This window comes from Syngnathoides biaculeatus, chromosome 20 (assembly GCF_019802595.1).
Source record: "Syngnathoides biaculeatus isolate LvHL_M chromosome 20, ASM1980259v1, whole genome shotgun sequence".
In the NCBI taxonomy this organism is placed as follows: domain Eukaryota; kingdom Metazoa; phylum Chordata; class Actinopteri; order Syngnathiformes; family Syngnathidae; genus Syngnathoides; species Syngnathoides biaculeatus.
In genome coordinates this window covers 5,162,832-5,185,670 of record NC_084659.1, presented here as the reverse complement: position 1 = coordinate 5,185,670, position 22,839 = coordinate 5,162,832, and the positions used below count along the sequence as shown (strand labels likewise).

The window sequence follows — 22,839 nt, the reverse complement described above, 5'->3', positions numbered from 1 at the left end:
CCGTCAGTGATTTACCTGGGGGACCAAATATGGGCACTTCCGCTGGAGGCGGCCGTTCCGGGAAGGCGGACGGAAACTTTGAACGATCGCAACCAGCTTGAATTGGGCAAGACCGCGAACAAGAGCAGGAATTTGCCTCCGGGACTTGGAGCCGCCCACCCCGCGGGCAACGACAACAGACAAACTGCGCACGTCACCCTTTTTGTGCAAAGGGTGCAGAATCTTCCGGCGTTTGCCCACGAGGGAGGGAGAAAGACCGAAAGCAACGATCGTCCCGTCCTCCTTCAACAAGTACAGAAACGCATCTCATATGAATTGGCTCAGCAAGGCCGTGTGTGACGACAAAGTAGTAAAATGGGTTCGGGCCCACTTTTGTCATCCGCCGGTCACTTTGAATCAGTTTGCGCCTCATTTGGATTTGTTCTTCCCGATTTCGCTGCATAAATCCCCTCTTTGCAATACCATTTTCTTGAATCTGCTGGTTTCTCTGAGCAAAATCAGAAATAATCATTCAAGTTGTGCTGATAATGATCACATGAATAATCATGGTCATTATCAGGATACAAGTATTGAAAACGTTGAAATCATGACTGCGACGACTGCCTCTCGCCACTAGATGGCATCCAAGTGAACGTTTTTCACTCCAGCATCTTTGTTTTCTATTCCGGGGAAGAAAAGAAAGAAAGAAAAAAAAAGCCCTTTCCACCTGCCTGCTGCTTCCTTCCGGTTTCTTGGCGCTTGACCTGACTTGATTCGGGCACTCTCCTCTTGCCGCTGCCGCGTTGCGGGTGAAGATGAGCGGCACCGGCGGATGTTTGCTGCTGGCCCTGATGCTCCTCTGCTGGCCGACGTGCGCAGGTGAGGGGCGGCGAGATTCGCCTTCACCGATGTTAGCCAAGTTAGCTTGACCCGGCTAGCAACGCCGTCATTGAAATGAGGCTGTTAGCTTGATGCGCTAGCGACGCCTTGGTTGTTGTCGGCGTGACGCCGGGGAGCTCCCGTGAACGCTCTCCACGAAGTTCGAACCAGGAGATGGGATGGGCCCGGTTTCACTACTGAGCAGGAATTCAAGACGTTAAATTTGAGCGGAAAGAAAAGAGTTGATCTTTTTGGCGGGATGAAAAACTCATCAGTGCAAATGTTCAACTGCAAAAATGACCCCTGCGGTCACCTGCGTTCGAAAAAAAAAAAAAAAAAATAATCGGAAAAGTTGGGAACTGTGTTCGGGTGACTGAGCTTCACACGTGAACACATGTCGCGTTGGATAGTCGTTTTTTTTTTTTTTTTTTTTTTTGGGGGGGGGGGGGGGTGGGGGGGGACTGTCCACATGGGCACGCTTCCGTGGATTTGTCGGCTCGGACCCCCCCTCCCAACTCCACTTGGCCTTCGGGCTCAAAGATCAAGATGGCTTCTTCCACCACTCTTGCGAGATTGACCATGTTGTTTCTAACGTACATATTTTAGGCAGTTTATCCTGTTTATTTTCTGAACCGTTTAGTTCTTTTACTACAGCAGCACCGCAGGGTATGTTGAACGCATCTAACAGTCGAGTGACTTGACAGCCGTCAGTTCGTCCCTTGACAGCGAAGCCGTCCGATCGCTTGACCACGTCTCCCTCGCGGTTTCTTTTTTTTCTCGGACGAGGTGGAGCCCGTTCCGATGTCGTCTCTAACGCCCCCTGCCGGTCTCCCCAGAGTCGTCCTCGGGCCAGCACGGGCTGCGTGGCGCCGACGCTTCGGACTCGAACCCGCGGCCGGACGGCGGCGCGCCGCCTCGCCGGCGTCACCGTCTTCAGCATCGCTCGGGCGGCGAGGTTCACGTGGAGCACGCCGCTGTGGCTGCGCGCCATCTGGTTACCATGGTGACGGCTGTCTGTTTGTCTGGTTATCTTCAGTTCCACTCCGGAGTGGAAAAAGTGCCAATTCTTCAACATCTGCATCAAATGCGGTCTGATAAGGATCAAAATCGCAAGAATCAAACGGTCTGCTTCAACCAAGATGGCACAAACAATGACATGTTTTTCATATTTTTATCGGAAAGAGCACGCACAGGACGGGGAGGAGAACGTGAGCGAACCCTTGGATTGGACGCCAGCTTGACCTTTGACCTTTGGCAGCAGTCACCTCAAGTCAACCTTTGTTCTCATTCCGGCTGAGGGGCTCACAAGAACTGCTCATTCATAGCAGACTTCCCCCGCAGGAACCTTGTGGAACTGCAACAAAAAGGAACGCATGTTCAATCGAGCAAAGCCTTGGCTTGAAGTTACTGCTGCATAAGGTCAAGGGGTCAACCGCGTTTTTTGAAAACGCAGCTGTAATGCAAGGAATGGCCTCACAGTTCTGAGGACTGGGGTTCCAATCCCGGCCCCGCCTGTGTGGCGTTTGCGTGCACTCGGTGGCTTTTCTCCGGGTGGGCACTCCGCTTTCCAAAAACGGGCAACATCCGTCGGAGACTCTTAAATTGACCCCCCCCCCCGTCGGTGGGATTGTGAGTATTGGCTGGCGACCGCTTCCTGCCTACGCTGGGAACGGCTCCAGCGCTCTCGCGACCTTCGTGAGGATAAGCGGCTTAGAAACTAGAGCTGGCTGGATGGAAAGGTGCGGTTTGAGTTGAAGCAGACTGTCGAGTGACTGATTGGGGTCAGACTACGTTTTGAGAGCCCTTCCGGGGGGGGTTGAGCCACTTCGACATCCTTGCGCTCACCCGCCCGCAGTACATCCGAGTATCTCCCGCACGAGACTTTGCCTTTGTGTTTGTAGTTTTTGGCGTTGGACGTCCGCAGTCTGAACACGGCTCTTCTCGGTTGGTTTCGGGGCGGCGTGGCGGCGGCGCTGGGAGTTCCCGTCGACCTCGTCCACATCAACGCTGTGGATGTGAGGATGCCCTTCTTGAGACGGACTTTTATTGATTGTCGGATCGACTGACCGGCGGCTGCGGCAGGAGGAGAAGAACGGCGTGGAGTTGTTCGTGTCGTCGGAGCGGCCGGATGCTCCCGAGCCCCGCCCGGCCCGGGACGTGGTCCGATCGCTGGACGCCAGGGTGCTTCATCGCCACCTGGCTCACTTTGGCATCACCGAAGTCTCCAGTGAGGTAAAAACAAAACATCTTTGATCTCCTTTTGGGGAGTTGATATCCTTTGGCGGAAACCGCATTTGGGGGTGTGTTGTTTCCAAAAAAGGTGTGCTCCTTTTGCTCGCCCAGCAGTCCAGGAATGGGAGTATTGTTTGAAATGTGTTTGTAGAAGAACGTCCTTGAGGGGGCGCCGCGGGAGCACGCGCAGAGCCAGGAGTGCTTTTCCGCCGGCATCCTCATCTTCGCCATCTTCATCATGGCCTTCGTCAGCTTGACGGTACCGCACGACGTCTGAAACGGCCACGTTTTGATCTGGAAAGCGACCAACGCAATTCACAGGCGCACCGGCGATAATCGCGCAAGAATTCACATTCGGCACGTTGTCAAACAGAGAAACAAAAAAACACTGACACACGCCGTTTCACACTCGTGCACGCACACTTGCTGACATTTCCACAGATCGTCGCCCGCAAACTCGTCAAAGTCGGGCGGCGCCGCGTGTTTGCCGTCGGGCGTCCGCGGATTCACCCCTTCGGGGTTAATATGTCGACGTCGGCGTCGGCTCAGCCCAAAGAGGCGGGCGGGCGGCCGTCCCGATAGGTCCTGACGGAACCTTCCAAACGCTTCTCGTTCGTATATCTCAGCACTTTGAAAGTTCTGGACTTGTTCTTTGTTTCCAATGCAGTTATGCGTGGCCGTCCCGGCGTATTGGGCCACGGGTGCATCCGTCGCCTTTCGTCCTCGAACCTTTCCCGCATTGTCCCCTTCAATTTTGTCCCTTTTGCAGCTTTTCTATCGTCTCAAGGCGACGTTGAAGTCTCAGCCGAAAGCTCCGCCCCCTCATTTCACCACCCAGGTATTTGGCGAGAAGGGAAGCCGCGATTGGCCATCGACGACCTCTCGACCCATCGACGACCTCTCCGTCGGCAGGCTCGCCCACGGGGTCGGCCGATCGCCGGGGCCCGGCCGCTTCCCGCGCCCGCCCCGCCGCCGCCGCCGCAGCCCAGGTACGCCCGCTTTCCCGCAACGCGCCCGTCTGCGAGTCAACTCCCCGCTGACGGCCCCGTCGTCGTCGCCCTCTAGCCCCGCCCCTTCCTCCGAAGTCGACCTGACCCCCTCGATGAGCGTCGCCCCGGTAACGAATGAGCCGGAGCCGTGCGTCTCCCCCTTCAGGATGAAAGCGGCGTCACGACTGCAGGAAAGGTCAACGGCGGCGCGCGTGTGCGTGTGGTGGATGTGGTTGTCGGGTCGTTGTCTGTCTGCTCATGACCTTTGGAACCGTGTGTGTGTGTGTGTGCGTGCGCGACGAAGGAAGATGAAAGCGGGATGTTTGCGTGCGGATGCGTACACGCTGGACATCAGCCAATCAGAAAGTAGCAGCTTGAAAGTTGTTGTCAGGCGACGTGTCGCCCGTCACGGGATCTCGCGTTGTCCTTGAAGAGCTCCCGATGTCGTCCTCAGACGCGGCTCCAACGTGGCGCTCGTTCTCGACACGTCTGCGCCCGGCAGCGGCGCCGCGGCGACGCCGCCCGGCGAGGAGGCGGCCCGTGAGTATCTCGTGGCGGCGGGACGCGCGCTGACGCCGCAGCGACTGCGTGCCCTCGTCAAAGACGTGCGCACGCTGCACGCGGAGTTCTCGGTGAGTCGCCTGAGCAGAATGAACGCGCGTCCACGTGCGCAGGAAATGCCGACACGAGACGTGGACACACGGGCGCGCTCAAAAGCGTGGGGGTGGGTGGGTGCGCGCGCGCGCTTGTGTGTCTTGGCAGGAAATCCCGATGAACTTCACGGACCCAAAGCGAGTGGATGTTCCCAACCACGGAAGCAAAAACCGATATGAGACCATCCTGCCCAGTGAGTCCCGTTTTGTTTTGCCGACCGCGACAACCAGAAAGCGGACGCGTCCGGATGTGTTGTCTGGCCAATCAGGAGACGGGAACGTCTGCATAAAAATGTCCTGCGCTTGTCTCATGCCAGATCCTCATTCCAGAGTTGTGCTGCGGTCTCCGCTCAGCACCTACATCAACGCCAACTACATCCGGGTCGGTCTGTGTGCGTGTGGTGTGCGTGTTGGGGTGGGGTGGGGTGGGGTGGGGTGGGGGATGAAGCAAGAGGAAAAACATGCGGCGTGAAAGTTTTCCCACAATGGCTGCTTCCTGTCAGGAAGCAGCGAGAACACAGTAGCTCAACCTTTGCCAACGACATTTGTCTACGTGAGTGCGCTTTTAACGCGTGACGTCTCAGGGTTACCTCGGTGACGAGAGGGCCTTTATCGCCACGCAAGGCCCGCTGGCGAACACGGTGGACGACTTCTGGCTGATGGCGTGGCAGGAAGCGGCGCCCGCTATCGTGATGATCACCAAGCTCAAGGAGAAGAACGAGGTTTGCGCACGCGTCGCTCTTCGCTCTTCGGGGAGGGCTTCTCCGGCGCTCATCGGTCCTGCTTCTCAGAAGTGCGCCCTCTACTGGCCCGAGAGGAGCGGCGTCTACGGGGACGTCCACGTGGAGGTCAACGGCGTCCGAGAGTGTCGACACTACACCGCGAGACGCATCACGCTCAAGGCATGCGTGCGCAGGCGCACAGGCGGTCAGTTTCACGCTCACCCACCGCTCGTTCCTCGGCGTGTACGCAGCACGGGCCTCGTACCCACGCGCTACTTCATTACTGGTTCACGTCGTGGCCCGACCACAAGACGCCCGACGCCGCTTCGCCGCTGCTGCGGCTGATGGACGACGTGGAGGAGGCGCGACGGGGGGCGGCTCCGGGGCCCGTCATCGTACACTGCAGGTGACCGAGGCGCCCGCCTTAGCCGTCGAGTTCGCTTGGGAAGTTCACGTTTCAGCTCGAGCCTGCAATGTTGACGCCTAATCTTATTTTTTTTCCGACGTTTGCGGCCATCTTCGCCAGCTCTGTGACTTGTTTGGCTTCGAAGGCGCTGAAGCTGTTCGGATTTGACTCGACTTTGGCGTTTTTCTTTAGCGCCGGGATCGGCCGGACGGGCTGCTTCATCGCCGCCAGCGTTGGAGCGCGGCAGCTGGCGGCGGAGGGCGCCGTGGACGTGCTGGCCATCACGTGCCGGCTGCGCCTGGACAGGTGAGACGCTCGCAACTTTAAAAAAAAAAAAAAAATGGACTGGAACGGAGAGCGAAAAGGTGGGAAGGGTCTGCACGGGAGAAGCGGCGTTGCCGATGGCAGCCCGTGACTTCTGCTGCACTTCTTCCAACCCTCATCCCGTTTAAATGTTCCAATCCCGAGGAAGCCTTTTTAACCACGGCTGTTGTTTTCGGGGTCCGGCAGAGGACCCCCGAAGCCCAAAATAAAGCGGCTTGATTTTCTGAATCAAGCTGTGATCTGAAAATAAAAGTGAGCGCGTTTCCGCAGGGGCGGAATGATCCAGACGGCCGAGCAGTACCACTTTGTCCACCGCGCCTTGAGCCTGTACGAGCGTCGCCGCGGCGATCTGACTTGCGGAGGCGGGGCTTGTTGACTTTGCCGAGCGGGCGCCGGAGAAGAGGGAAAGGTACGCTTTGGCCGGCGGCTTCCTGTTTCCGCCGGTCTCAAGTGTGCCGACCGGCGTTGGCCGCGTTTGGCTTTTGATGTTGCCGAAGGACGCGAGTCGAAATGGGAAATGATTTGTTGAGTCAAGCCGTTGTGTCATCCGTTCCGCAAGGCAACGTTCCCTGCGCTGTCATCCCTCCTACTTTGTACAACGTATTTCAACGTGATGAGGCTTTTTTTAGAAGACTAAACAAAAAGGAGCTTTGGATTTTTATTGCACCATCAATGCTCACAATGTGGAAAAAGCGGTTTTCGTTGGATCTGATCCACTTCATCGGTGTCGGCCGATATTCCGCATTTTCCGTCGATGGGCTCCATCCTAATTTGCCCGCCGTTGATGGAACTTCCTCCGCCCGCGGTACCCTCTACTTGAATCCAAAAGCTAGTTTGTCTTGAGCCATGTTGCGCGTCCTTTGACGTGCTACTGTAAATATCTGACGAGCGGTGCAGTTATTGAAAAAAAAAAAAAAAAAAAATCGTCGGCGGTGCGGGCCAGACGACGCCTCATCGCGATGCCCCGCTGCCGGAAATACATCGGGAAAGATGCATTATTTTTTGTCAAGGTATATTTTTGGAGCAATTAAGTACAGAAGTATATGCAGGAAACGAACAGGCCTTTGCTCCGTCTTGCGATCGGCCCCAAAAATCAGGCGGGCGGGATTTGAACCCCAATCCTCACAACTGGTCCACCGTGCCGCCACATGAAACTATATTTAAAAAAAAAGTGGATGGTCAGAAATTGGGAACAGGATTTTGGAAATAATCGAATCCAAATATTTGTAAAATAAAGACAAATACTTGAAGACGCTGTTCACATTCCAGACCCCCCGCCACCCAAATATTAAATTCTTAATAAAATTTAAAAAAAATGGATTACGGTCTTAAAAGTGTCATTTCAGATGATACCATGATGGAATCAAATTAATTTCAGAAATGGCGGAGGACGGGTCAGCACATCCGTCTCGCAGTTCCGAGGTTGCGGGATCAAATCCCGGCCCCGCCCGTGCGGAGCGTGCATGGAACGACTCTAAATTGCCCCGAGGTGTAACTGTGACGGCGAATGAATGATTGAGGTGACGGAAGAGGAAAGAATTTCCGAAAGGTCAAAGCTTTTTTTTTTTTTCCTTCTCTCCAGTCAATGAAATCAGAAACGAAGACATGAGAATTGACGTTATGTCAGTGTCCAAAAAGTGGGCACAAATGTTTTTGTTGTTTGAAAGTCACGACGGCGTGCCGCAGGCGTCTCTCGGATTGTAAAATTCTTTCGCTGAGCTCAAAGTCGCTATTTTTATATTCATTCTGGATTTTGTGTTTGTGTCGGTAAAGAGAAAAAAACGTTGACAAGAAGAAACCACAAATGTCCCAAATATGCATTTCGAAAAAAGAAAAAGCAGTTTTTGTTGTGATGTCAAAGTCTTGAGACCATCATCATGATCATCATCGTCATGATTTTGTCGCGCGAGTGTGTTTGCAGCTGAAGGCCAACGTGAGAGTTTGGTTTTGTTGTTGTCATGATTGGGAATTGACTTGAGGTTTGATTTTTCTCTCATTAAAGTCAATTGAAGGAAAACAAGCAGACTGCGCTGCCTTGCTTCAGCCGCCTTCCTGGGGGGGGGCTTCCTGCATCTTATTCCAAGCAACTCAACGTTTTGTTTTCTCTCTCTCTTCTGGGCAAGAATATTCTTTTAACGGCCATCATCCTACCTTCCACGATGTTTGACAACCCCAATGAACGAAAACCGAGAGGGTCGTGTGTGCGTCTCCCCCCCCCCCCCCCCTTGTCATCAGTCAGCGACATTTTCAGATTTTCTAGGTTCGACCGTTAGCATGGGACGGTTGTGTAAATTGGGCCAGTGGCACGGAGACGATTGATCGCCGACGGTCTCGGGTCCATTTTGCAAATCAGGGTGCAGAACCCTGAGCTGCTGATTGGAGTTTGTTTTTTTTTTTTTTTTCTTCCTTCCTTTCCTGCCGACTTTTTGGGCCTCCCGTTGCACACTTGCCGGCAATGCCGATCAGTCGCAAACGCGAGTGCACGGTCGTCCTACCGTGCACTCGCGTCGTGGTGCTTTTGGTGTCGGTCCCAAGACCGGAGTCGCTGCTAGTTTGGTGCGGCTTCGAGTCCCTTTTTGCTTTTTCATCTTTTTCCTCGCTCGGCGTCATCCTTCTGCCGTGGCTCCGTCCGTCCATCGTTTCAATGTATTACAGGAAGTTCGCTTCTGGTGTCACGCTGGCTTTTTTTTTTTTTTTTTTTTTTAAAGTCAGCGTTCCCAACGTTTGGTACTTTTACTGCTTCTGTTTGGGTGTTATTGGTATGTGCTAACTGTGCCCTTTTTGAAACAACTCTGCGACGTTACTTAAGAGGCCTCATCAAGTCAGACCGACATTATAGTGAGGGAACCCTACTTCGACGTTTATGTTGCTAGTCATCGGTGGCACTCTAAATGGTATATGAAAATAAAATCATTTGGAGTAATATTTTTGCTTCCTTCCCCTGACCCACGTAAATGTTGGCCTCGATCCGACCGCCGCCGATGATGAATAAACCCCCTTGCAACTTGAAGTCGCGCCCTCCCCGAAATTTTCATCCCGACGACGGCGACCGGTCCAGGGTGTCCCCCGCCGCTCCGGCAAGAGTCGGCACCCGCTCGCTTGGATAAAGAAGCGCTCCCCAAAGTTGACGCTGAAAGCGAAAGTCTGCGTGAAAGTGCGCTTGCTTTTCTTTGCTTGGCGTTATTTATAGCAACTAACGTAGCCCGGCCGACAGGAAGCGAGCGAGCGAGCGAGCGAGCGAGGACAAAGGCCTGCAGGAAAGGCGGAGCTCCCAAAGTCTGCGGCGCTCCTGGAAACTCGTCCGAGCGTTGACGGAGCAGAGGCGGCCGACGAGCATGCCGGACGCCACGTTTGCCGGCCACCAGCGACCACTCCGCCTCGCCCGAAATGCTGGGACGCCACCTTTGCCCCGGACTGGCTTACTGCGGTCTCGTCTTCATCTGGACGCTGCAGGTGACGAAACGCTCATCATCATCATCATCTCTTTGAATCATTTCTCCTGCTAAAAAGCGCTTGCTTCGAGTTCGGGTTCAGGGTCCGACTTTAAGCAAACTTCAATCCTGAACATTTTCCAAGTCACTCACCAGTTGGTTTACAAATACATTTTTTTCAAGATATTTTCAACTTGCGAGTTTCCATCTTCTGTACCTCACGCGTGTCGTTGGACGACACCCTGAACTGGTCGCTAGCCAGATGCAGGGAGCATAGAAACGAACGAGCGTTCGCACCCATTGACAATGTCGTCTTCCGTGTTTCGGGGATGAGGACCCGTCGAAAAGCCACGCAGGCGTGTGGAGAACGTGCAAACTCTGAACTGCGAGGCAGCCAGTCCATCACGTGAAAACGGATCCAACAAATTGAAATGTGAAAAAAGATCCATTTTCATTGGATATCCACTGATTTAATGACATAAATGAGTCAGTGATTGAAACGGGTTCGTTGAGAGGACTTGATGAAGTAGTCAGCGCTCATTGTTCCAAGCGCAAGGCTGACGACGACGACCACGCGCTGTTTGTCCATCAGGCCCTGAGCGGCTCGGTTCCCGCGGACGAGGCGTCCGACGCTTGCGACGCGTCCATCCGGGACGCGGCGTCCGCTTGGGATCACGTTCGACTAACGGTGAGCGGGCAAGGACGGAACTGCTCCTTCGCTGTGTCGTCGCCGGACGCCGGCGTGGAAGATGCCCGGTGCGAGAGAAGGAAAAGCGACGCGGCCAAGGAGGAGGCCAATTCGACAGGAAGTGAGCGGTCCGGCGTCTTCGTGTGCGAACTGCGGCACTTGGAAGCGGGAACTGCGCACGTGCTCCGCATTCAGTCCGGCGCCGAGCGCCAATTGGCCAACGTCACCGTGCACACCAGTAAGTTGGAACGCTTCAAGCACACACACCGAAACTTTGGAGCCCGAGTCGACACAACGGCGGAATGTCGGCCTCCCGACTTTAGCGCTAGCTACGTAGCCTTTGTAGCCGTATTCAAAGGACGTGAGCGCGACGACACCCTGACGCCAAATGAATTTAGCCTCATTTTAGATTTGTTCTTCCCTCGTGCGCGATGCCACTGCCCGTCACAAGACGTTTTGTTGTTCGCGAGGCCCGGTTTGGGAACTGATGGTCTGGATCAGACGACGGCGTTTTAGCGCCGGGATTGGGCCCAATCTGCTATCTTGATGGTTTTGATTGTACTTGAGATCTCAGATCAGATGGATTACAACTCGCTGGTCATCGCGAGGCGTTTTGATGACTGCGGAAACGTTGCTTCACACCCGAGGACACGCGATGCTAGCACGTAGCAAGCTAGCTTTTAAAAAATTGGGAGACAGCGTCAAAGGACACCTTGTTTCATTTCAAATCCACCACGGCGTCAGATTTCCGTTAGTAGACCTTTGTTGAGACAAGACACCTAAAAGAATGAAAACTGACGATGATGATAATTTCGGGGCGGCCACAGCGTGTCCTCTTTTTTTTTTTTTTTCCCCCCCACGTAAGCCCATGTCCTGCATCCTCCGCGGTACCGGCGAGCGCTTTCGTGTCTTGTCTCATGACATCCATCAAACCTTCCAGCTTTGTATCCTCATCAGATTCCCGTCTCAACGTATCTGTCGGCCTGTCCCTCTCCCCTCTGCAAACAGGAAGGGGCTGAGCGCTGATCCCTGATGCACTCCCACCTCCGCTACTCTTTCCCATCGCTTCATTATTCACCAACACTTATCAAATGACGGTAATTCATCTGTGGTCCCCCGCATCTCTACGTTTTTTAAAAACGAACGAACGTTTGCATTCTTGGGGAGTCAGACGACATGGGCGCACATCTCTTCCTTCCTTCCTTCCTTCCTTCTTTCCTTCCTTCCTTCCTTTTGTCGTCACACTGATTAGCGCCGGCTGATGTGAGGCGATAGCGGCATTGTGTGTTTGTTTCCGTGCTGTGTGCATTGGAAGGCGTCCAAAACAGAAGTTCTTGTTGTTTTTCCACACTGGGTGGAGCTCTCTGTTCATTTCCCTTCCTCACATGTTCTTTTGTTCAGTGTAGCGTTGCAGCCTGGGCGCAACGCCCTAAAGTATAACATCGCGAAATAATTGTTCAGCCTTTTAAGCCCACCTTCCAATTTCCCTTCAAGTAACAACGCTCATTGTGTGTGTGCGTCAGGTCCATCCGCACCACGGGGCCTACGTGTGACTTCCAGGTCGAGTCAGAGCCTGGGACTTTCCTGGGAGGCGGGCCCGGGCAGGACTCAGCGTTTCAGGCTGCTGCTGTCGCGGTGCCGCGGAGGAGCGGACGGTGACTATGTGACGCCGCGTCCCGTTTGCGCCGATGTCCAATGAGCGAGAGGCTGGAGAGTCATGTGACCGTATGCCCCTCCCACTAGCGCGCCCGCTGCTGAACGAGACGTTGGAGAGCACCGCCACGAGCCACGCGGTCGGCAACCTGACCCCGGGCGCGCGCTACAATGTCACCATGGCAACGGAGGCCGGCGGTCTACACAACGCCACGAGCATCCAAGTTCAAATCGGTAGGAGACGCGTTGCGGCCCGGCCGTCGCCGTGCGCGATTGACGCCCGTTCCGTCTGCAGCGCCGGCCGCCGTCACCGAACTGGCGGCCGACGCCAACGGCACCGCCTTGCGGTTGTCGTGGCGACGGCCCGAGGGAGAAGTCGAGGCCCTGGAGGTCCGGCTGCGGTCCGACGATTCGAGCCCGCGACGGACGGACCTCCGTCCCGACGCCGCCGAGTTCGTCGTGGGTCAGCTGACCCCGGGTGCAGACTATCACCTGACGGTGAGCTCCCGGAGCGGTGAGCTGCTCAACCGGTCGGAGATTCACGTACGCACGGGTGGGTGGTGGCTGCCCGCGTTGCTAAGTCCGATAATCATATCTTCGAGTCTGATGGAGTAAGTTCTTGTGATGGCATTTAGCCCCCGCGCAGGTTTCTCTCCTGTCCTTGACCCCCGCCCCGCTGGGCGGCCTCTTCCTGTCGTGGGCGCCCCCCGCCGGTCGCTGGGACGGCTACGGCCTCGTCCTACGCGACGACTCGCGGGAAATCGTCAGCGCCGTCCTGCGCAAAGACGCCGTCAACTTCACCTTCCCCGGGACGGGACTACTTCCCGGAGGACGCTATCGAGCCGCCCTGGCGGTGAAAAGTGGGCGACGGGCAACAGAAAACACCTGCGAGGGAAACACACGTGAGATGAATATGCGCACGCACGCACGCACGCACACTTGTGACCTTGCACTTGTGTGTTGCCAGTTCCCGCGCGCGTTGGCGACCTTCACATCCGCCACGCCGACGAAACGTCGCTGAGTGCCATGTGGAGCCACGCCCCCTCCGGGTCCCGGGACGCTTACTTCCTGACCCTTCGCCACGGTAACCCCGCCCCCCCGCTCGCCTCGCGGCTCCCGCTTGACGGGCCGTTTGGCGGTCCTCTAGGTGACGTCACCGTGGACACCAGGGAGGTGGAGCCTCACGCGAGGGAGTGCACCTTCAACGTGCTGACGCCCGGGAGGACCTACGACATCAGCGTGGCCACCGCCAGCGGCAATCTCAGCGCGTCCGCCTCTGTGGAAGGACGGACAGGTCGCCGTCGTGTCGTTTTTTTTTTCCTCTTCTCGCGGACGAGCGCGTTTGTGGCTGACGTGAAGCGATGTGAACTCTCGCAGTCCCCGCGGCGTTGAGCGCCATCACTCTGCGTAGCGTCGGCGTGGCGAGCCTCGAGGCGGCGTGGGAAAAACCACGCGGGGACGTCGACTCGTACGTGCTCACGTTACTCCACGACAGGTGGCTGCCTTTCCTCTGCACTAGCAAACCTCATTTGGGTGCGCGCGTTCAAGCCTCTTTCCGCTGGCGCACCGCGTGATCCTTTGACTCACTTTTGGCGCGCGTGACAAAAATTTGCACGGCGTCGTCTCGCCGTTGGTCAGCCTTCTTGATGGAATTGCAGCATAATTAATGGCATTCCTGTTCGCCGGTCGCCGTTGTTGCTTTGTTCCTTGTTGCGGAAAGGAAAGTCGAAATAACAGCAGTCCATTTTCAAAAGTGCGCGAGTTATCAAGGAGCCTTTCGTGGGCGATTGTGAGTGACCCTTTTCTGCTTTCTTGTCCAGCGTTGTGGTTCAGAAGCAAAACGTTCCTGTTCCCGTTGGCCCCGCCTCCTCGCTGCTTTCTGGCTTAACCCCCGGCGCCCTCTACAGACTGGAGGCTGTCACTGTTAGTGGCGGCGTGCGCTCCAAAGTCACAAGTCTGGAGGCGAGAACCAGTGAGTCCGGCGACTTCCGTACGTAGAGACCAGGCCCGAAGGTTGTGGTGGTGTTTTTTTTTTTTTTTTTTCCTTCCGACAACTTCCAGCCCCGGCGTCTGTTACCGCGGTAATGGTGGTGAACGGCGGCCGTCCGGACACGCTGCACGTCTCCTGGCGTCCCGCGGGAGGCGTCGTTGACAGTTACCTGGTCCGCCTGGAAGACGGCGTCGCCGGGGCGGCGGTTCACAGCCTGGCCGTTTCGCGCTCGTCCGCGCCCGACTGCTCCTTCAGCTCCCTGGTGGCCGGACGCATGTATGCTGTCGTCATAGCGACCAGGAGCGGCAGCCTGGAGAACGCCACCCGGGTTCACGCACGCACACGTAAGCGCCGGCCGTATCTCATGTCTCGTACTTTTGTAGTTTTTCCTTTTTCCCGTCCCGATGTTCTAACCTGCGCTGCAGTATTTGGTATCGTGTTTTATTTCCCGCCGCAGAACCCGCCAGAGTGGAGATGGCGACGGCCGTGCACTCGGCCAGAGACGGCTTCCTCAAGGTGCGTCGGCTCTTCCGTGCGCTGGAATCCGTGCGTGAGCGTTAGCGTCGTCTCGGTCGCCCTTTGTCAGGTGTACTGGCGCCCGGCGTCGGGAGACGTGTCGGCGTACGTCGTCTCGGTGTGGTACAACCTCACCGTGGTCCAGAAGCGGAGCGTTCCGCCCGGACGCAGCGAGTGCGTCTTTGGCTCCCTGACGCCCGGGAGACTTTACACGGTCACCGTGGAAACGTGGAGCGGTGACCTCGTCAGCGCCGCGTCCACGGACGGACGCACTTGTGAGTCCGCAAAACCCGGGCAACGAGCAAACGCTGATAGGTCGTCCGTGTTTGCCGGGGGGGGGGGGGGGGGGGGGGCGCAACGTCTCCTGCACTTTTCAAATTGTGTAAAATTCGCATGTCCCCCTTTCAACGCGTTGTCTTTTTTTTTTTTTTTTTTTCCCCCCCCCGGGCTTAGTTCCAGCCGCTGTGGCCAATCTGTCGCTGAGCGACGCAGGACCGCGCGACCTGACCGTCACCTGGAGCCCCGCTCGCGGGGACGTGGACCACTACGAGGTACGGAAGAGCGGCACGTTTTTTTATTCTTCACATTTGAATGAATGACAAAGGATAAAATAACAATCTGCGTTTCGCACACGTGCCGTCGAGCTTTGCGATATTGTCCCCACCAGGGGGCGTCCCTCCACTGCAGGTTCACCTGACGTCACAAATGTGAAACGTTGTTGTGCTCAAATGTGGCGCAAAAACTGTCCCCAAATCTCTGGGAACATTTCCTGATGATCCTTCCCAGTAAATGTCATCTAGATCGTATCATTGCTTCAAGCGTTTTACAAAGTTTGCTTTTCCAAACTCAAGCCGCGAAAACGACAAGGAGGAAAATTTCGCGCGTGAATGGCCACTGAGTACACGTAGACTATCCGTGATCGAAGCCACTTATCCTCACGAGGGTCGCGGGGATGCCGGAGCCTATCCCAGCTATCTTCGGCCAGGAGGCGGGTTCACCCTCAACCCGACCAATCGCAAGGCACATCGAGACAAACGAGCGTCGGCGGTGACGGTCACACCTACGGGCAATTTAGAGACGAGAGACAATGACTTGCGAGCCTGCTTTTCGGAGTGGCCACCCGGAGAAAAGCCACACCTGCAGGCAGGGGGTGAACGTGCAAACTCCACGCAGGCGGGGGCAGGATTGAACCCCGGTCCTCAGAACTGCGAGGCCGCCGGTCGAGCCGGTCGTTGGCCGTGCCGCTGTACTCGTAGACCGACCGAGCAGAAAGGAAAGGGCTCCAGGCCCACATGAATACCCCAAAAGTGCTTGGATCGTACTGCGTCAAATTGTTTCTTCTTCGGGTGTATTCTAACCTCTCGGTAGCGGGTCAGTGGGGATAGGGAGCGTTTCCGAGTACCCGCGGGAACGTTAAATGTCCCGCAGGATGTGTCACAAAGATGACGCTTTGTTTGTTTTTAGATGCATCGTAGACGTGTCGAACTTTTGTCCGAGGACAAAAAGAAGTCCAACTTATGCTAGTTAGCGGAGCGTGCACAGGAAGTCGGCTACGCCGTCTCGCGCGTTGGTCACGTGACAGCGTTTGAGACGTTTTGAACGCGTTGTGCGGTCACACGTGCGCAGGTTACGCTGGTGTTCAACGACAGCCGAGTCTTTCCTCCGGTCACGCTGGGCAGCGACGTGCGAGCGCACAAATTCACGTCGCTGACGCCGGGACGCCTCTACAAGATGGTCGTGTCCACGTTCAGCGGGCCGAACCAGAGGGCGCTGTTCATCGAGGGGCGAACAGGTCTGCGTGCGACCCGCCGGCGCTACATGCGCGGAGTGAGCCGCGTCCGTGTCTGATTGGCCTCCGCGACTTCCCGCGCAGTTCCCGCCGCCGTGACCAACCTCCACCTGGCACCGCGGCGCCACCCTGCGGACCCGGGCGGCAGCCTGGCAGTCACGTGGACGCCGGCGGTCGGAGACGTGGACGTATACTTTGTTTCCCTGTCCTCTACGGTGAGTCGAGACTGCCCCCCCCCCGAAGTTACCGTCGCGTCACCTTCTGCCGTCACTTCCTGTTCCCAGGGCGGCGTCGTGCTTGAAACCCGACTCGTCCCCAAGCACGTCTCGTCTTTGGACTTCCGGGATCTGATCCCGGGACACGCCTACAATCTGACTGTCCAATCACGCAGCGGTGAGCTGACCAATAGCAGCACGGTGTCCGGCCGCACAGGTGAGCATCGCAACCAATCGAACATTCGAGAGGTTGACGTCGGCCAAACTCGAAATGTCAAACAAGCAAAAAGTTCAACGGCCCAACAGTCAATTGGCTCAGGCCCCTCCCCCATCTTCGAAAAGTGAAATCTACCCGAAAAAGGTCCGACGGTCAAAAGACGTTCCGGGCTTGAAAAGCGAAATCACTTTGAGGGAACATTCAAAACGAAAGCGCCTTCATTTGGAACGCCATCAAATGGCCAATGGGAGGAATGTGTGTACGCGTGCCCCCCCCCCCATTTTCAGCGCCAGCCCGCGTGAGCGCCCTGCAGGCGGACAAGGAGCACACGTCGCACGGCCTGACCGTCACGTGGGAGGGTCCGGCGGGCCGCTACGACGCCTTCAGACTGCTGCTGGCCGACCCGTCCGGCGTCCTCTTGGCCAACCGGACGCTCCCCGCCCAGACCCGGGCCCACCGCCTGGACGGGCTGACGCCCGGGAAGTGGTACCGGGTGAGAGTGCTCACGCTCAGCGCCGGCGTGGCCTCGGCGGAGGCGGCGGCCGAAGGACAAACGCGTGAGTTGCGCCGATGCGGGCGTCTCGCGCGCGTGTGCGCATTTTCACCCGTAAGCTCCGCCCACTGCGTCCAGGTCCGTCCGCTGTGTCCGACTTAACGGTGAGCTCTGCCAACGTCTCCTCTCTGGGCTTCTGGTGGCGCCACTCCGACGGCCACGTCGACGTCTACGAGGTTTCCCTCCTGGCGTTGGACGACGCCAAAGAAGAGCGGGAAACGGCCGACGGGATGCGGCGTCAGCAGGTTGAGCGAGCGGCCGCCGATTTGCAGAAGAACTTCAGCGTGAAATGACGACTTTTTCCATTTGTTGCCCCTCGCGGTTTGCGGCACAGGTCGCGGGCGAGCTGGTGGGCGTCCAGAAGGTGAAGCCGGGCGTGGACTCGTGCGTATTTACTGGCCTGCGGGCGGGAAGTCTGCACCGATTGCAGGTGCTCAGCTGGAGTCGTCGATTGAGCAGCGACTCGTCCGTGCTCGCCAGGACCGGTCAGTCGACCCGACGCGACGCAACGCGACGCGACGCCACCTTCCCGTCAGTCTTTTCGCGTCTACCTGTGATCCGCGGGTAGCGGCGCTCGCAATTGATGTCGTCTTATACTCGACATCAGCCATCAAACCTGACGAGGAGGAAGTCCTCCTCACCGGCAGGGGGCGCTTTCTTCGCGAGCCCGTTGAACGTTTTTGGGGGGCCTCTTCGCCCGTTCAACGTGCCCTCGTTTGCTCATCGAGGCGCACGGTCTGGTCTGTTGCTGTGGGCTCAATTTCCATCTTTTGACAAATCAATATGATTGGTCTGTCCCAGCGTCTGCTATTTTTCATGCAATCAAAGTTGTGAAATAGCAGAATGTGACTTTTGATGTTCAAACGTGGTGACAAGTCGCAGTACGAGTATCTTTTAGCTTTTGGCTTGCCTCGTCCGCAGCGCCCTCTCCCGTCGGCGGGCTGCGACTGCACAGCGCCGGGCACGCGCACCAGCTGACGACCACCTGGAGGCACGGCGACGGGCGGCGGAGCGGCTACCGGGTCGGTCGGAACTTGCCGCGACCGTAAAGAGGGTACCAAAAAAAAAAAAAAAAGCCTCCCGGGCCACGATTTGAAGCCGTACGGCCTCGACTTCAGGTGATCCTGTCCGACGTCTCCGGCGCCGTCGTGGCGGCCGAGCTGCTGGGGGCGGAGCAGAGCGCTCACACCTTCACGGGGCTCGCTCCGGGTCGGCTGTACCGCGCCGATGTCATCGCCAGCAGCGGCGAGATGAGCAGCAACGCCTCCGCGCTCGGACGCACCAGTAAGCGCCAAGCATGCGGCGGGAGAAGCAGAAGTGACATGGAAGTTGACCTTTCACCCTTTCGCCCAGCCCCAGCCCCGCCCACCCACCTGATCGTCAAGCAAGGCCCGGCCGACGACACGCTGGAGCTGCGGTGGGGCGGCCCCGCCTCCGGGGACCACGACGGCTTCGCCGTGGCGTGGTCGCCCCCCGACCGCCTGTCCGTCACGGAGGCGCCGCTCCGCTCTCGCTCGCTGGCCGGCGCGTTTCCGGGGCGACGGTACAACTTCACCGTGGCGACCGTCAGCGGCGGCGTCACCAGCCAGCCGGTCCGGAGCGACTTCACCACGAGTGAGCGGAGGACATCTTGTTCGAGCCGTGTGCGCGTGTGTCTCGTCACGTGACGGATGGCGGTCGCTTGCGCTTCAGATCCGAGCCCGCCGCTTTCCCTCCGCTGCGTGCCCGCGTCGTCTTCGTCCCTGTCGTGTTCGTGGTCTCCTCCCGCCTCGGACTTCGACTCCTACGAGGTCGCGTGTCGCCGCCACGACGACGGGGAGTTGACGTCGGCGCGGCGCCTGGGAGGCGGGGCCGACGCGGTCACCCTGGACCGATTGGACGCGTTCAGGAAGTACGCGGTGACCGTCAGGGTTTCGTCGCACGGACGCGTCAGCGCTCCGGCCACGCGCACGGCCGTCACCATGATCGACCGTGAGTAGACGCGCGCCATTGGAACGCGTCGACCTTTGATTGACGGGGCCGTCTGTCCCAGGCCCCCCGGCCCCGCCCCCCGACGCGAGCGTCGCGGCGGCCAAAGTGACGTCGTCGTCCATCGCGTTTCGCTTCAACTGCTCGTGGTTCAGCGACGTCAACGGCGCCGTCAGATACTTCGCCGTCATCGTGGCGCAGTCGGACGGTACTCGGCTTTTTCTCTTTTCTTTTTCTCTTTTCTTCTTTGACTTTTCCACGGGAGTCCTCCGAGTTGACGCCGGGCTTCCAAAACAGCCGAGGACGCGCTCCTGCCGGAGCAGCGCCACCCTCTGCCCTCCTACCGCCACTACATCACCAACGCCTCCGTCAGGGCCTACCAGAGCGCCTACTTTCTCAACAGATGCCAGCAAGACACCAACAGCGCAGCCGGCCAGGTCTCGCTCGCTCACACACTCACGCGCGCGCACACACACAAGTTCACTGACCAATCACGTTGCGCAGGTGGTGGAGGTCAACTTGGGGGCAGGAGGAGACCGACTGGGGGGGGCCTGCGACGGTTATCGTGACGACGACGGTGACTTCTGTGACGGCCCGCTGAAGGAGAGAACGTCTTACAGGTGACCACCAGGGGGAGCCCCCCCCCTTTTTTTTTTTTTTTTTTTGTCGGACACTCACCAACTCTGTGGCGCGCGCGCTTGTCTGTCTTCCGTCTCCGTGCGCAGGTTGAGCGTACGAGCGTTCACGCGACTGTTTGACGAAAACGACAAAGAGTTTCCTCAGCCGCTCTTTAGCGACACCTACCTGTCCACGCCATTCCGGACGCGTGCAGGTGAGACGCGCGCGCGCGCACGCACGCACTGAAGACTGCTGAGCGATGGTGCGTGCGTGGTTGTTTCCAGAACCAGTCGGGGGCGTGGTGGAGGGTCTCAGCGCCAGCGTGTTCCTGTTGGGCGTGACGGTGGCCGTCGTCTCGCTGCTGCTGTACAGACACAGACTGAGGAAAGTGTACGTCCGCTTCGCGACCCAAATCTTGCTCGGTCTTGTTGTGCACGCGGTCCTGATTCTGGTTTTGAACCCGGTTCTGTTGGTTTGTGACCTTTCAGCAGGGCGGTCCAGGAGAACCCGGTGATGAGGATGAACATGTGGAAGGAGGTGCCGAATTCCGGGATGTACGTAGGGGTCAGGAGGTCAGTGTGTGTGTGTGTGTGTGTGAGACTCTGTCTGAGCGCGAGTGTGCGCCCGTCATGTTGACGAATTTGTTTTCTATTTCAGTGCTCGTCGCGTCACGAGGTGAGCGCAATCCGAATTTTCCATGAAAAAAACAACAAAAAAAACCCTTCCACCTGGGGGCCACATTGCCTGACGTGTCGGTTGGCGTTTGCGCGCGTGCAGTCCGGTGAAAGCGAGCCACTTCGAGTCTCATGTGTTGAAACTGCAAGCGGACGCCGGCGTTCTGATGTCCGAGGAGTTTGAGGTGAGAGGGCGGCGGGCGGAACCGGGCCGGGGGAAACCTCGCGACGCCCTTGTGAGTTGCGGTTGTCACCCGCAGGACCTGAAGGACGTGGGTCGCAGTCAGAGCGTGGACGTGTCCCGCGTGGCCGAGAACCGCGGGAAGAACCGCTACAACAACATCCTGCCGTGTGCGTGGACTTCCCGTAAGAGCCGGTCGGCCGCCGGCGGCGCCCCCGTGACGCCTTTCGCTTTTCTAGATGATTCCACGCGTGTCAAGCTGTCGTGCGCCGACGACGAATCGTGTTCCGACTACATCAACGCCAGCTACGTTCCCGTACGAGCTGCCGCGCGCAAAACACAAAAGGGCCGCCCGCCCGCACCGCTTTCCTAACGCTCTCGTCGCGTTTCAGGGTCACAACTTCCGGCGCGAGTACGTAGCCGCGCAGGGCCCGCTGCCCGCCACCAAGGACGACTTCTGGAGGATGCTGTGGGAACACGGCGTGCGCGCCGTCGTCATGGTGACGCAGTGCGTGGAGAAGGGCCGGGTACGTCGCTTCTTAAACACACGGACAAAAATTCAGCTGATTTGACTGTGATGAGCATTCAGGCACCCTAAAAAAAAAAAAAAAAAAGCTGCTTATCCTCAGAAGCATCACGGGAGTGCCGCAGCCTATCCCGGATGGCATCAGGCAGGAGACGAGGCGCACCCTCAACCGGTCGCAGGCCTCACTCACAAAGACCAACGTTGGCACTCGCAATCACACTTTAGCGTCTCCGGCAGAAATAATGGGATTCATTCCATTTTTTCTCTAAAAATGAATTGGTTGTCAGAATTTTACCTGCATCAAAAAACTCCAGATCGCCGGGACCCCAAAGATGATGACGACGCAAACGTCAATGTTGTCCCGCAGGTAAAGTGCGACCAGTACTGGCCGTCCCACAAGGAGGCGCTGTACTACGGCGAGCTGGCGGTCCAGATGATATCCGAGCGGGTTCTCCCCGAGTGGACGGTCCGCGAGTTCAGGATCTCCTCGGTGACCGGCCCGCTCCTCCGCGGCTCTCCTCCGCTCGCCGGCGTCGGCTAACTGTGTCGCGACTGCGCCCCCTGCAGGAGAGCGGCGGCCCTCGCGTCGTTCGTCACTTCCACTTCACCGTGTGGCCCGACCACGGCGTCCCCGACAGCACGCGCTCGCTGGTCCAGTTCGTCCGCACCGTCCGAGACTTCGTGGACCGGTCGGCCGGCGCCGGGCCCACCGTGGTCCACTGCAGGTCAGGTTTGAGCCAGTTTTGCGGATGCGACTTGTGGGCCGTTTGGAACGTATCCGAACGACGGAAGCTGGTTTTGCGTCCAGCGCGGGGGTGGGCCGGACGGGCACCTTCGTCGCCCTGGACCGCCTCCTGCAGCAGCTGGACGCCAAAGGCAGCGTGGACGTCTACGGTTGCGTGTTGGACCTGCGCCTCCACCGCCAGCACATGGTGCAGACCGAGGTGGGGCCCGCCCCGCCCACGCGGACCTCTCCCCCGATGGCGCTGACTCCCGCCCGTGTCACTTCCTGTTGCAGTGTCAGTACGCCTTCCTGCACCAGTGCGTGCGCGACGTCCTGAGAGCCCGGCAACTCGGCGGCGACCACGCCATCTACGAGAACTTCAACCCCGACCTGCGGCGAGGTGAGGACCAGCCTGGCGCCGGCGTTTGGCGACGCGGTCGCTTCGCTTTGTGACGTCGTCGTCTCGCGCTTCCCTTTCAGAGCTGATCCGCTCGGGGCGCTGATGGACAGGACGTGTCGCCGGCGAGAAAGGAAAGAGAATCCATTTCTTTTTATATTTTACTTCACTGTCATGTTTAACTTTATTAGTGGATGTAAATATGACAAGTAATCAATATTAGGAAGTATATACATGTTACTGTCAGCATTTATAAGCTAAAAACACGTTTTTTTTTTTTGTCAGATTGAGTTGAGCCACAAAATGAAGAGAAATGGATGTCATGTCAAAATAATGTACCTAAATATAAATATTTTTGTTGTGACTTCAGGCCAGTTTGTGTGCGCGTGCTCGCCTCAACGCGAACTGAGTTGAAAATTCACTTTTTCGTTGATGTGGAAAAAATGTCAATTGCATCAAATTAGAAAAGTCATCGTTTCGACTTCGGAAATTCGTGAAATAAATGAATAAATATG

General features: G+C 57.4%; 2 protein-coding genes across 11 annotated transcripts; both read left to right on the top strand.

Annotated features, from left to right (window-relative positions):
• The first annotated feature begins 12 nt into the window (after positions 1–12).
• ptprr (protein tyrosine phosphatase receptor type R) lies at positions 13–9,536 on the top strand. 9 transcript variants are annotated; one of them, XM_061806430.1, is made up of 16 exons: positions 16–858; positions 1,695–1,861; positions 2,760–2,873; positions 2,941–3,090; positions 3,242–3,349; positions 3,860–3,928; positions 4,003–4,079; positions 4,156–4,275; positions 4,534–4,711; positions 4,842–5,114; positions 5,317–5,454; positions 5,524–5,634; positions 5,706–5,860; positions 5,981–6,166; positions 6,455–6,593; positions 9,407–9,536. In XM_061806430.1, exons 1-15 carry the CDS (start codon positions 795–797, stop codon positions 6,558–6,560), a joined length of 2,016 nt encoding a protein of 671 aa, XP_061662414.1. In that variant the 5' UTR covers positions 16–794; the 3' UTR covers positions 6,561–6,593; positions 9,407–9,536. The 9 variants fall into 9 exon arrangements, with proteins under 9 accessions (XP_061662421.1, XP_061662414.1, XP_061662415.1 ...); XM_061806431.1 differs by having other exon boundaries at positions 9,403–9,536; XM_061806429.1 differs by having other exon boundaries at positions 9,399–9,507.
• On the top strand, positions 9,504–22,839 carry ptprb (protein tyrosine phosphatase receptor type b). 2 transcript variants are annotated; one of them, XM_061806422.1, is made up of 40 exons: positions 9,504–9,637; positions 10,208–10,541; positions 11,827–11,958; positions 12,047–12,190; positions 12,252–12,509; positions 12,592–12,858; positions 12,924–13,040; positions 13,104–13,250; positions 13,334–13,451; positions 13,777–13,928; positions 14,018–14,290; positions 14,404–14,462; positions 14,533–14,737; positions 14,916–15,013; positions 16,089–16,254; positions 16,336–16,466; positions 16,536–16,683; positions 16,971–17,240; positions 17,315–17,481; positions 17,571–17,721; positions 18,158–18,258; positions 18,355–18,520; positions 18,590–18,850; positions 18,929–19,207; positions 19,269–19,412; positions 19,502–19,641; positions 19,709–19,824; positions 19,930–20,036; positions 20,107–20,212; positions 20,314–20,394; positions 20,480–20,497; positions 20,600–20,681; positions 20,757–20,847; positions 20,917–20,993; positions 21,070–21,204; positions 21,571–21,693; positions 21,771–21,928; positions 22,012–22,147; positions 22,222–22,327; positions 22,408–22,839. In XM_061806422.1, exons 1-40 carry the CDS (start codon positions 9,572–9,574, stop codon positions 22,428–22,430), a joined length of 5,853 nt encoding a protein of 1,950 aa, XP_061662406.1. In that variant the 5' UTR covers positions 9,504–9,571; the 3' UTR covers positions 22,431–22,839. The 2 variants fall into 2 exon arrangements, with proteins under 2 accessions (XP_061662406.1, XP_061662405.1); XM_061806421.1 differs by having other exon boundaries at positions 20,311–20,394.